Here is a 13,491-nt window from a genome sequence, read left to right on the forward strand (position 1 = left end):
TTCATCTGGTGGTTCTTCTGACTTCTCTCTTCTCAGCATTGTGCAAGCATATGTACATTTATATCTTTCCTGGCATTGCCCTTCTCACATCCTCTTTTCACTAAGATCTCCTTGCTCTTCTCCTAACCAAAACTGCTGTCCTGTTCACCTTCCAGTGCAAGTCCTCTGCTATTTTATCACAACAAGGTCTTACCAAACGTAAATGCTGTAGATAAAGGGCTGAAGAATCTTAAAGAATAGCTAAAAGACATTTCCACTTTGGGGTAAACTGGGGAATTTACTCCTAATCGAGACAGTTGCTCCCAAAAAGAGTGAGTAGGATGAAGCAGTGAAGGCAATACAAGGAGCAAATTAATTCAGTGTCTTTTGAAGCGGCTCGTTTAAGACCAAACTAGAATATTCCTGAAGAGCTGAAAACTCAGTGAATACCACTTCTTCTGTAGTCTTGCTATTCTGATAAAAACTGCTCCCCTAAATTGCCTGTGAAACAAAGTCCTAAGGCACATAACTGGTTAACCACAGCCAGTAGCTAGAACACCTTCAGGACTTCTACAGCACTTAACAGCCATCTCTAGCAAACAGCGAAGCACACACACAAACCCCAGTGCCAGCCCAGGGCTAGGGAGCCCCTGTTGGCATAGCCTTCCACCTGTAGTATTCAAAATGTAATGACTCTTTGAGAGGTGGCTGTATGAAAATAGTGCCCCATTTAAAATGAAACTCTGCTGTTTGTGTCTCCAACTCAGATTTGCTTCCCGAGGAAAGCTGGTTTACAGAGCCAGCCACCCCACTGCAGGTCAGTACAAGCAAGAGAACTGCAGACTTTGTCACGCTTTCTCATCAATAATGGTAAATTAGACTCAGGCCAACGTAAACTCAACGTTTTCTGTTTCTCCCAGTCATAGCAAGAAACTGATTCTCCACGTCTTATTTCATGTGTGCCACAGCAGCTGGCCTGTAACAAATGAATAAGGCAGAATAGATTTCCACACAGCAGCTCTCACTTTTAAAAGAACTTAGAACTATTTTACATAGTTCAAGAACAGTAAAAAACGTGTAGGAAGCAGGAGCAAAAGGTCTGTATGTCTTGATGAACAGTGATTCTATGTATTTCCCAGAGGTACTAAAAACCCAGCCTTTTTACAGCAGAAATGGTGCATTGGTAGAGCTTGTTCGGAGTCCCCATTTACAATCTCTGTCTAGCCATCATCATTGATGCTGTGTACGTCAATAAGTGCCCTGGGACCCATACATTACCATCACACTGCTCTATATCCATTACAATGCCTGTGATTTTTCGCTCTGGGGTCCCCAAGATCAGCATGTTTCAGCGATCCCCCCCTCTCTGACAATAGCATAAGCTTTTATAGCCATCCCTAGCTGCCTGAAGAGCCACAGATGTACATGAAAACAGAAGGAATTACCTCTGCCTCCACGCAGTAAAGTGACAAGGTTTTGCTTAAAAGGCACGGGCTCTTTACAAAAATACCCAAATCCCTCACAGTTTTGCTGCTGTATTTCCTAAAAGCCTAAAGAAACAGAACTTTGTATACAGTGTTGGGAAGAATTAGCAAGCCCCTGTCAAAAACATTCCGGATAACTCCATTCTGGTGGGAAAAGTTCAACAAATAAGGACCCACTACTAAAAAGTAAAGGAAAATTCCTTCAATGGGAGAAACCTCGGGGATTTTATTAAGAGATGGAGGAGGAAGGGAACAACTTACTGGTGAATCTAAAAGCTGGAACTGCTTTTCTACTATCATGTACTACCTTTACATTCAACCTGCAGCAACCTGAAGCTGCAACTGATGCACTCGCATCCTCACGGATGTCGGGCATCGCTCTGGTGGTCACCAACAGCCAACCTCATCAGCTACAGCCCCTCCACCTGCCCACCACCACCTTGACTTGTGCCTCGATATCCATCCACCCAGCAAAGCGGGGTCCCGAGGGGGAACTGCCCGGCTACCCCAGGGCAGACAGCGTTAACCGGCTTTTCCTTCGGGAAAGCTGCACCACGGGCCAGCATCTGGAACTGACGACTCATTATCAGCCTTGCTGGATCTCCCATGAAGGCGCTGTTTTCCTCACCGGGGACACGGCTGCGGGTCCCGGCCGCTCCTCACCCTCTGCCTGCCCCTCGGCAGCCTCCACCTCAGAGGCGGAAGGAGCCCCTGCTACGGAAACACCAAAAAGCCTCAAATTCAATTCGGGAGCGCGGCGAGTCCACCCACCCGCAGAGCCCGGCAGGAGCCGCAGCTCTTCTCCTTCCACCTCAGAAGGTAAGAGAGAAACTTTGCTTTACAGAACGCACAAACTTTGCCTTGCCCCTACAGCCTCTCCCGCCTCCCCTACCTCATGGCTCCTCCGCGCCGCCCGCCCCTCACGACATGGCGGCCACCCCCTCCCCACACAACCAGCCGCCCGTCGCGACCGGGGCGGGCAGCAGCCACACGACCCTCCTCCGGCCCTGGCCCTTCCCCTGCACTCACCGCGGCGGCCAAGAGACACAGGCAAGAGGAGGAGCCGGCCCATGGGTGCTTCCCCCCGGGGAGGAGCTCCCGCCCCAGCCGTGGTCTCTCCGCTGTGGCAGGGAGCGGCTCCTCCTCACGCAGGCATGGCCGAAGGCCTCTTCCCCTCACGGGCACCGGCTTTCCCTCCCCACACTGGCATGGCGAAGTCCTCCTCGGGGGCCTCCACCTGCCCTCAGGGGCCCTGTTTCCCTCAAGAGGAGGCACCTTCTGTCAACAGCCCCCATGGAGGCTGTCAGGAGATTGATTTCCACTTGCTTCTCGCAAGGGTAAAGCACCCATTTAAGAGTTCAAAAGCCCAACTGCGTGTGGTAAGGATAAAGCAGGATTGGTGCTGATCATAGAACCCCAGGTTGGAAGGGACCTCAAGGATCATCTGGTCCAGCCCTTCACAGCAAATATGACCTAAACTAAATACCAGCCTAATCTTCAAAGTATCCAGTGCTGGGGAGTCCAGCACTTCCTTGGGGCAGTTATTCCAATGGCTGATGAATCATCTTCCTCTTTTGTACAGTCAGAATCCCTCTAGGAGGGATTTTTGCCCATTACCACTCATCTTGTGACTCCTTGTAAAAAAAAGGGATTCTGTTTCTGTTGCAGCGACCCTCTATATACCGTTTATTTAATACATTTATTTATATATGAAAAATAATACTTCAAATTAATGATCATGCCCTCCCTACTGAAATTACATCCATTAAAACACACAAATAACCAACAGAAGTTTCAGTTACCTTTCCATGTAACTTGCATGTGCAACACTGGTACTCTTGAAGCACGCACTGAACAGCGAGAGGTTTGGTAACTGCAGCTTTATTTACTCAGACTAGACACTGCCAGCACTCAAAGTACTGTGTTTTGCTGCAGACACAGTGCCCAACTTTGAAAACACACATAACAGTTTATGCAGAGAAGACATTACTTTGTCATTTGTTTATCAAAGCAGTCACACAGTGACACTGGTTATCTCTTACATCCCTCTGTACATTAAGAGAACAACCACAAAACACTGTACAGAAGATAAGCCAAAGTTCAGTTGTTTGACATCTTTCTGGGTGTCAGTTTTGCCTTGCTCCCCACAGGTTAACTCCAGGGGTTGCCAAGTGCCATGAAGGTAAGTCCTCTAAACCTTGCAAAAGCTTCCAGTGTTGCAGAAGACTGTCAACGCTGGTGGTGGGGAAGAGGCCAGGTCTGTTCATCTGGGGTTTAACAGACAAGCAAAACCATGGCACGAATGCACTAGCAGTCACAGGGGACTTCCTGATTTCACTGGAAGTGAGAGCAAGGCTTAGATAGCACCAGGCCAGTCAAAAAGGTCTTTTAAAAAAACCTTAGAATTATCTAACTAAAATGAATTCTTTAAAATTTGTTGGTTATACCTAACCTATTACTGTGCATAGAAAATAGACAGCCATTAGACTTTGGATGAGATCCTTTGCCAAATGCCGTCTTCAGGGCTGGGTTGCCTTTTGGACTAACACTTACAAACATGGAAATAGTTTAAAAACACCATTACTTTTCTATGTTAACTATATAAACAGAAACAGGAAGTCCATAGCTTTAGGTAGCTTGGCCTTTAAACCATCAAGAGAAGCAGCAGAGGAAAGAGTTTAGTCTCGGTTTGGAGTCTGAGTCTACTTTGCATCTAACAAATCTTTGAAAGTCTTGACACTAGTGTACACAGTACTGAAGAACAAAGGGCCTGATCCTGCAGCCCTTACTCCTCAGAAGGCAACGAATATACTCATCAAGATGGCCTTTTTCTTTTAGAAAGGCCAGTAAATGGGACATGAAGCACAGATTTGTGTGCAGCACAGCATGACAATTACAGAATGTCTACATCTGCAACAACTTCAGCAGGTACTCAAGCTATACAAAGCAAAGAAGTTACCAATGTCAGTGTGTCACCAGACTGCAAATTGTGTCTGATGTAGATGCAGAGCAAACTCATCTTTCCTGAATAAATCAACTGCTGATCAGCAGAGTGATGAGAGATATCTAAATGAAGGTGAATGGCCAAGCAAGTGCAGAGGTATTCTATGCAGAGTCTTTTTCCTTTTCTTTAATAGCAGCTTCAATTTTTTCCATGATTGGCACTGGCCCTGCATAGTTATTAGTTTCAATAGCTTCTAGTTTCTTCTGATAGTCAGTTGGCAAGCCATTCTGTTTTGCACCCATACAGATAACCTATAATCAAAGGAAATAAAAAGAGAAAGCCTTCAATAATAGCGTTAGGAACAACAAACTCCTCCAAACTTACTTGTATGGGAAGAACTACTTAGGGTAACAAGAAAATTAATCCCAAATAATGCCATTTGTACCTAAAGATAGCCAAAGGCTTCTGGAAGACCACTGAAGACCTTAGTAACAGCAACAAAATGTTGCTGAAAAGGCTGGTAACTACACTAAGACAAACCCCTAAGATTCTGAAATCTCAGTACTTACACAAGTAGTCCACAATCTCACTGTTGTACTCTACAATCTATAATTATACAAGACTGTACAATTAGGCTGTTAATTCAGTTATTCCATTCTTTCGAGTGAGAATAAGATATACTTTCTATGCCTTTAGCCAGCCTTAATATCTCTTCTGAGTGAGAAGCAGTGTGTATTAGGGAAGTTGTTTTTTCAAACTCTGCTGTTCAAACTACAGCAGTGAGTACCTAGATAGGTTGCAGCAGTAACAGAAACTTGGTTTAATGAAAAAGTACAGATTCCTTAGGGTTTGTTATCATAGCTTTCCTTCTACATACAAAATAAACCTAAGCATTGGTGCTAGAGAAAAGGGTCAGTGAGAGGAAAAGAGGAAGCTGTAGGAACCCACACTTGAAAGAGACCAGCAAGTTCCCAATGAATAGATATACACACAGGTTTTAATAGCTGACACTATTGTAAATATTCTTTCATGCATTCAACATCCAGGAAATTCAAGGATGAGTTGTCTAGAAAGGATGACCTTTGCCACAGAAAATGCACATCAGTAGACGGGTGCTGATCACTGTGTGTTGATGCTGTCACCTGTACTAAATTTTTAGCCCCCTTGAGCAAATAAAACCTTGGGGCATGGGGGAAGAGGAGGACTAAAAACTGACCCTGACAACAGCAGGAGGGAGTGTTTAGCTAGATAAAGTTGCCATTATTGGAGGTCTGCTCTTACAGCATACTAGTGAGAGCTGACACACAGCAGCAGACTATTGAAATTCCCTGAAAAGCCCTAAAGATCTGTCCTGACATGAAGTGGATTGGCAGGGAGGAGGTCTGTGAAGTAGCAGAGCCTGCTTTCTAAGCAAGTTTTCTCTTCAAGAGTCCTGCAGCAGGTGGTGTCTGCTATGCTCCTGGAGGCTGATTCACAAGAGTGAGTTCTTCAGTTAAGAGGAAGCGGCACACTTGGGATTTAATAAGCTCAAGCTTTGCTTTTGGTAGAAGTCAACACGTTACAGTGATGTCTATCTACAGTTGCTAATAGCTGCAGAATTCCAGACATGCTGTCATTCCACCTGAGGCTAGGCCCACATCAGATCCCACAAGCTAAGCAGGTCAGGCCTGCTGCGTGACTGGATCATGTGTCTCTATAGAGCCAGTGTGTTTCAGAAGTGCTGAAACACTTCTGCCTCACCAGCCATCAAGTGGGAAGCCTGCAGTGCTCTGCAGTGTTGCTGGAAGTCCTGTGATATACTGATGATGCCTCTTTTAAAAGAAGGCAGATGGACTTCTGTATTAAATGATAGTGAGATACTTCACAAGACAATCTGTGCCCTTGAGACTATAAACCAGGTGCTGTATTCTCCCCACAGAAGCTTCCCTCTGTCTTTTTAGTGCAGTGCATTAATTTTTCAAAAGGAGAATTGCTGCATATCAACAAACAGCATCTTTCAGAAATCCCTGTGTCAGTCATAACTAATTCACAAGTTAAATAGAGTCTTCATGCAAGACCTAACTAAAGCAAAGAGTAAAACTGTTTTAGCAGGCCTTTAAGAGCTAGCAATCCTCTCTGAGCATCATTACAGCAACACATTGCTCAAGGATGAAGTTATACCTTTATTTACAGTGGATGGAAGGCATGACTAACATTTATTAAATAGGACAGAAGTGTTGCATTATATATTTATTAGTTCTTCCAAAGTTACAGTGATGCAATACCTACCTTTTTATACTGAGGAGAAGGGGGACCACAGACATAGTCCTGCATCTGGTAGCTCCGACAGGTCAGTACCTCTCCTGCTTGAGTCTGGACATTGACTTCTATTGGGACATAAATGCCAGCTTCAACTCCCTCTTGCCTGTAAAGGACATATATTCCTTTCATGCCAAGTAACAGGTATATCTTTCAAACAAACTGTGCAATTAAACATTTGCATTTATTATAACAGAATTCAAGGCAGGACGCTGGTCTGCACTGTTAACAGACTTAAAGAAAAGCAAATAAAGCAAAACATCTTCCAGTACTTTCTGTGCAGACTTGTTTCATAGCCAAAAATATTTCTAAAGCAGCAACAATAGCAGTAGCATTCACTTATATAATTTTGTCCCTGTAAGAAAGATGACTTGCAAAGGTAGAGAATACTCCTTGTGCAAATCTGGTAGTCTACAAGGGAAACACAACCAAGAGTATCAGAATTAATGAGCCAGGCACATACCAGTCATTACCTTCTGCTCAGACAATGAAACAATTGCAGAGTTTCATCTTGCCCATTGTGTCACATTTCAGTAAGGGGAAACTCATACAACTCTTGTGATGCACATTCCAAAGAACAATCCAAGACACCTTTTAGTTGGTGTCAGACTTACAGTACAGCAACAAAGAGTCAGATCAGGGCAAACCCCATTTTGTTATTTTTTCATTAGCAAAACCATGCTGTCTTAAGAAAACAAAACCAAACTCAAAACCAAGGCTACTTTAACCATTTACCATTTAGCCACCTTTAGATGCGAGTGATAATATGGGTTTTAATGCTGCTCATCAAAATATCATTTTGACAACTTATCTTTCATTTCAAGTTAACACACACAACACAGGCCATCTTATGCAAGTAATTAGGTTAAGCGCAAGTAGATACTGGAAGCTAACTACAGATTCAAAGTCTACAAAGACTGCAAAGTCAGTTGGGTGTGAAGAGCAAGAAAAACAGTACAGTGAAGGAACATTCACAGAAGAGATCAACTGCTGTGATATATAAGGAAAAGTCATGATTTAGTCTGTAACCTCTGTGTGAAATAGAGGACAAAAAAACCCAACAAAATAAATCTGACCATAAGACAGCACCAAAACACATTTGAAGCCAAAGACTTCGGCCATCTAAGCAAAAGATTCCTCTCCCATATTTCTTTTCTGTATATTACATGGTTTTACTAGTAATTCACCTAACTACATGCAGCATCAATTACACATTCCTTCCTCTGCTTCTGGATAAGAAGGACAGACCTCTTTATCCAGACTGGGGAGGAAGAAAAAGGAAGGAAGGAAACAGTGATTTTTTTATTTTTTTTTCTTGATCCATGGAGATTTCAGGAAATAACTTGAAGAACTTACAAATATATCTGTTTGTGCACAGCCAGAGAATCCCACGACCCTCAGCAGGGACACATGCAAACTCATTTGAGTTGATTAGAGCAGTCCTTAGAAGAACACTATCAACTAATGCTTTAAAAGCCAAGAACACATCCTATTTCCTTCCATTTCCAGTTCACCTTTGTGACATCAATGAGGCAGCTGGAAAAAAAAAAGCATTCTTTAATGCTAGTGTCCATCCTGCAGTTTCTGGTGACGTTACAGCACTCAAGTCTCTAGCGTCTTAGCCAGCATTAAAGTTTATGTCCTGTCAAAGAAATGCCAGGGACCTGCAATTCTACAGTATTTAAACAAAACTTCTAGAAATGAAAATACAGAACAACGTCCCCATAAATTGGGGAAACATAGTGCTACTATCAAAGCAGATGCTACCAGACAGGCTTTTTACACTGGTGAAAGTTTATGCTTTAGGAAAGCATGGTAGATGGGGAAATTAAAGGTCAGCAGAAACAGGGGCAGGAGGTAAGTGCTAGTGTATGCAGCATAGGGGGAACTCAGGAGATCATAAAGCAGGGATATGTGATGCTCTCTCTAACCATAAGCATACCAAGTAGATGCCCTCCTGCTTAGGACTAACACTCCTAACCAGGACATGAGACTGCTGAGACTTCCCATTCCCATGGTGTGCTAACAGAACTTGGGCAACAGTTTCTGTTGTGTTTCAGGTTCTCTGTAGGCAATCAAAAGCAAGTTTGAACTTTCAAGTTCCATGGCCAAGGTTATAAGGACATGTCTACACAGCATGGTACAGCCATAACCAAAACTGCAACACTACCACAGGCAGGAGAACTGTATTAATGTAGTGCTTTCAGTGCCCTGCTTTCTTAAGCCTCACAAGCCCAGATTTTTACTGGATTTAACTGATGGTGATGAACGGCTCTGAACAAACTATCCTTGTACACCTGAAGCACTGTGCTGGGCAGGCGCATCCCAAAAGCTGCAATAAGCACATGACACCAGCTAAAATTTTGGAGATTAAGTTCTAAATCCTGCCTTAAATGCTGCAATAAATTATGCTACACACCTGGATTTGTTTGCCCATGTGGTCCTCTAGACTTCAGCCTGTGACCAACTTGCTCAGGTTGCCTAAAACTTGTTTTAATTATCAGGCACAGGCAGAACATTCTCCACCATGCACTGCAGTGGTGAAGGCAGCCTCTCCCATTCAATGGGAGGAACAGCTCCCTGCTTGGTTATACCTCGAGTTCACAAAAGTTTGACTCCTTAGAAGACATGTAAAATAAACTCCTCAAAAGGTCCCACTGCCTTTATTAAAGATCCCCTTCTCTTCTGCAAAGCCTTATCCTCAGCCCTTCCTTTTCACTACATCTGGAGACTACAGATATCTAGAGATAGAAATTGATATCAGTCTCAAAGGAAACTCTCCCTAAAGCAATGGGAGAAGTGCTACACCACAAATAAAAGAGTTAAGAGTCATTATGGGACATTGTAAGGTCAGGGGTTAAAAAAAGGAGCCTGACCAATGTATCGGCTCCAAATCAAGGTCCACATCTTATGAAAATACCCCTGTGTTGAAAACAAAGCCATTTTATCCCCAGTTGTATTAGAAGTCAATACACATACTATGAAGTGAAATTCAGATACTAAAGTCCAAAGCACCTTTTTGATCCCCACACCAACGCTTCCACACAGCTCTTCACCAAAAATTAACTACCACTTTTCAACTGCTCTCTAAAGTAGAAGACAGCAAAAGTTAAGTCACCTACTTATCCAGTGAACTTAAATTGCTAGTGTTCATTTTCCACACTATTCCCCATACTTCGTCTCCAGGGCTCTGAACAATGGTAGCTGTACCTCCATGCCAGACAGAACTCGTCCTGCCTTGATGATGGCCAAACTCGAGCTTAAAATCCTGCAAATGAAACCAATGCAGAGAATCAATTTCCACTTAAGGCAAGGGCTGTTGGCTAATCTTGACATGAATGGGGCAGCTAAAGGAGAATCCGTGAGTAGTCAGTTGAACCCACAGAAGGAGGAATGGACAGGTGGGATCTGATCCAGCTCCCATCTCACAAGGGGCTACAGTCAGCTACTTTTTCACCTCCCCATAAGAAAGAGCAGCCTTAGGACAAAGGGGAGAGAGATCTGGCAGAGAGCACTGCTGATAAAAGTCTTGGTCTGCTGAGACCTGGATCAATGCAAACCTCTCAGTAGTCTGGCCTAAATATGAGCTAACGAGAAGAAAGCAGAGGTAGCCCTTTATCAGGAGCAGCACACACACCCCACTGTGCAGTAAACACAGTACCGCTGAAGTCAGCTTGACTTTTGTCCAAGTTGGCAGTGACAGGATTGCCGCTGTTCTTCCCGTTAGGCAATCTGAAGGGCCCTCAGCTGAGGTGTGCCATGGAGAAAGGAACGGACTACTGCCTTCTTCTCATTCCTCAGAAGGCATGCCCATCCAGTGCCCACCCCTGTGCAGCTTTTGGTGCAGTTACAAGACTTAAATGCTACCACGCAGGGTCCAGGAAAAGAGTGAGGGTAAAGAAGCCCACAAGACGGTGAACTTTGGATCTTGTCTTCATGCACCATCCTGTGCATTTTCCAGTGTTTTGGGCCATCACTCCACTGAAATGTTCCTGGGTATTTCTATATGATGGTGCAGTGAGCTTATTCTGCATTCCTTGAATAAGGAATAAGCTCACCTCCTTGAGTGAGCTTATTCTGCAATTCTACAGTATTTAAACACCTGAAGTTGAAACATTCTTTTAGAAATGGAGTATCTCCTTCTTACAAGTAATATCACGTATTACTGTAGAGACAAAAGAGAGTAACAGGTTCTTGCATTTTACCAGAGTAATTTCCCATCTGGCTCCGTACACTACCTTTCCTCTCCTACTTGTTAGCCAGTTTGTGGATCCTTCCCTAGCAGTAGAAAAGGGAAAGCAAAAGAAACCCCACACCAACAACTTTTACAGAAGACTTCCTGCTTAACCACAATGACAACAAAAATAAATCCCAAACCTTCACAACCCCACAGCTTTATTTCTCATATTCACCCTCTTTAAGCTAGAAGTTTAGTTTGAAGTACATGTTTGTGCATATTAATATTTGCTTTCTGAGACATGTTGCTTTCATGTAATATACCCTAAGAGATATAGGAAAGAAGTTTGCAGAAGTTGAGCAGTTGGAGGCTCACACACAGAACAGCACTGATAAGCAACCATTTTTGTTTTATCCTTTCAGTGATGTTTTCCTGGCCTGACCCACACTGAATACCTGCAAGGGGGTGTATAAACCATTGGGTAACATCCCAAAAAGGGCGAGAGAGACTGCACAGGAATAGAGCGGTTAGCTCTGGAACCAGAAGCAGGAAACCTGATGTTATGCTGTGTGGCAACTGCAGCAAGCACTGCAGGGCAGAGGGAACAAACACATTACATACTTTCTTGGGTCAAGAGCCTGGTCTTTGGCCCTTCTTCTACGTACCAGTATAATACCCTTTCTGTGCATGTTATGCATCCCATTCCTTACAGCTTTTGGCTGAAGATTAACAAAGCTTCAGGAAGTAAAACCAGAGGGAAGTTAATTTAATACTATAGTTCAGCAGCGAAAATATTCTGTTTACAGGTTGGTTTTCCTTTTTTAAGCCAACATGGTCCTACCATAGGGCAATTAATAGAAATCAGCTCCAACCTTTGCACACTTTCTCACTCCCAAACCTCAGTGGCTTTCCAGCTCGAAGCAAGGGAGCAAAGTCACCCGGTGTTAACAGGGAGCATGGCAATCAGAGGCTGGCCAAAAAAAGAAAGTGCCTGGCTGTCCTGCAGTGTGACAAACGTGTCACCTGGAAATCCACCCAAAACCCAAAAGGAAAGCTGAAGCATAGGGCTTTCTTTTATTCCAAGGTAAGCACACTATTGCTGCTGCTTTCCTCCTCACCTTCCACAGCTGATCCTGCAAGGTGCTGGGCTCTCAACACCAGTTCCTCAGTGGTACCTCTACGCACCTCACACTTCATAGGAACATGCCTCAGTTGCCCGGTTGATAGTTCCAAGAGACACCAAGTACCTGACTACAGGGAGGTTATTAACGACAAGCTTTTGGAACTTCTTCACGCACTCTCACATAGATCATTTCCTACCAGTTACCCCAAGAGAACCTTCAAGTCATCCTTAAGTGGCATCAATCGATGCTCTGCTTCCCCAAGGATCCTTCCAGTTGTACAAAGCTCTACATCAACTTAACGACCATAAGCTCGTATTTCCAAGTCTCCTAAAGCCAAGCTGAAGTACTACCACTTAATAATCCCAGCCAGGGGGAGAACAGCCAGGGCATAGGAAGGAGCCAGCTACTGAGGACAGCTTGCATCCCACTCCACACACGGCACGGGAAAGGCTTCTCACTTGTACCCAGTGTGGCAGAGGGGAAGGAGGACTCCCGGTTTAAAAGTGAAGCAGCATCCTTTTAGAACTGCCAGAAACCCAGCTACCACCTGCAACTCAACGTGCTCAGGCTCAGAGGTCTCTACACGCCGGGTCGCGGCTGGCACCACGACAGACGTGCCTAAACGCAGGGAGATACCCCCAGAGGCAGGACTAACGCCACCACTTGCAGCCCCGGCAGCCCAGTGACCTCCCCGGTCCCCGGCGGGAGGGATCGGCTGTCCCGCAGCACCGGCCTCCCCCGCAGCAGAGCCAGGCCGCGCTCCCCGCACACACCTGCAGGCGTGCCAGGCCGTACAGCGCCGCCGAGGGGTTGCTCAGCAGCAGCCGCTCCCGCAGCAAGTTGCTGCCGTACGCGTAGTACAGGAAGCAGCAGCGGCCGCCGTTCCCCTGCTCGGTACCGGGACCCGCCTCCATCGCTGCGCTGCCAGCCGGGCCCCCCCGCGCTGCCGCTTTAAGCCCCCCCTTCCCGCCGCTCGCCATTGGCGGGTGGGTTACAGGAAACCTGGAGAGGGGCTTGGGACAAGGGCCTGCAGGGACAGGACAAGGGGAATGGCTTGAACCTGCCAGAGGGGAGACTGAGATTGGACAGCCGGAAGAAATACTTCACTGTGAGGGTGCCCAGAGAAGCTGTGGCTGCCCCATCCCTGGCAGTGTTCAAGGGCAGGTTGGACACAGGGGCTTGGAGCAACCTGCTCCAGTGGAAGGTGTCTCTACCCGTGGCAGGGGTTGGAACAGAAGAGCTTTAAGGTCCCTTCCAAACCAAACCCATCTATAATCTAGACAGAGGAGAGAAGCATGCTGCCCTGGGTCCCTGCAGCCTCGGCACCACACCGTGTGCAGTCAGTGTTTCCAAGTGCATTAGCCATGACAGCAGGTGGGAGCTGCTTCCTGGGGGGGGGGGGGGGGGTACCACTCTCAGCAAGCAGAGCCCATAGCCTGTTATACTGAACTGGGGAGGGTTACAGCCCCCCTGCTAAAGTCATAT

The 13,491-nt window shown here is 45.4% G+C and overlaps 1 protein-coding gene across 1 annotated transcript; it reads right to left on the reverse strand.

Annotated features, from left to right (window-relative positions):
* Nucleotides 1-3,449: 3,449 nt before the first annotated feature.
* GGCT (gamma-glutamylcyclotransferase) lies at nt 3,450-12,922 on the reverse strand. The gene is made up of 4 exons (XM_057431512.1): nt 12,780-12,922; nt 9,828-9,973; nt 6,676-6,811; nt 3,450-4,718 (listed from the first exon to the last, which is right to left on the reverse strand). The coding sequence occupies exons 1-4, from the start codon at nt 12,918-12,920 to the stop codon at nt 4,569-4,571; spliced, it is 573 nt and encodes a 190-aa protein (XP_057287495.1). The 5' UTR covers nt 12,921-12,922; the 3' UTR covers nt 3,450-4,568.
* Between the last annotated feature and the right edge of the window lie 569 nt (nt 12,923-13,491).

The sequence above is a fragment of the Pezoporus wallicus genome, unplaced genomic scaffold, assembly GCF_028554395.1.
Source record: "Pezoporus wallicus isolate ANWC-B61680 ecotype Strahan unplaced genomic scaffold, APGP_CSIRO_Pwel_v1 scaffold_11491, whole genome shotgun sequence".
NCBI classification, from domain to species: Eukaryota; Metazoa; Chordata; class Aves; order Psittaciformes; family Psittacidae; genus Pezoporus; species Pezoporus wallicus.

What these genes read in the sequence shown, in the direction of transcription:
- GGCT (XM_057431512.1), bottom strand. Translation starts at nt 12,920, where the DNA reads ATGGAGGCGGGTCCCGGTACCGAGCAGGGGAACGGCGGCCGCTGCTGC. An exon ending in AATTTAAGTTCACTGGATAA is followed by an intron (nt 6,812 to 9,827) that starts GTAGGTGACTTA and finishes TGTCCTTTACAG; the next exon opens with GCAAGAGGGAGTTGAAGCTG. An exon ending in CTTCTCCTCAGTATAAAAAG is followed by an intron (nt 4,719 to 6,675) that starts GTAGGTATTGCA and finishes CTTTGATTATAG; the next exon opens with GTTATCTGTATGGGTGCAAA.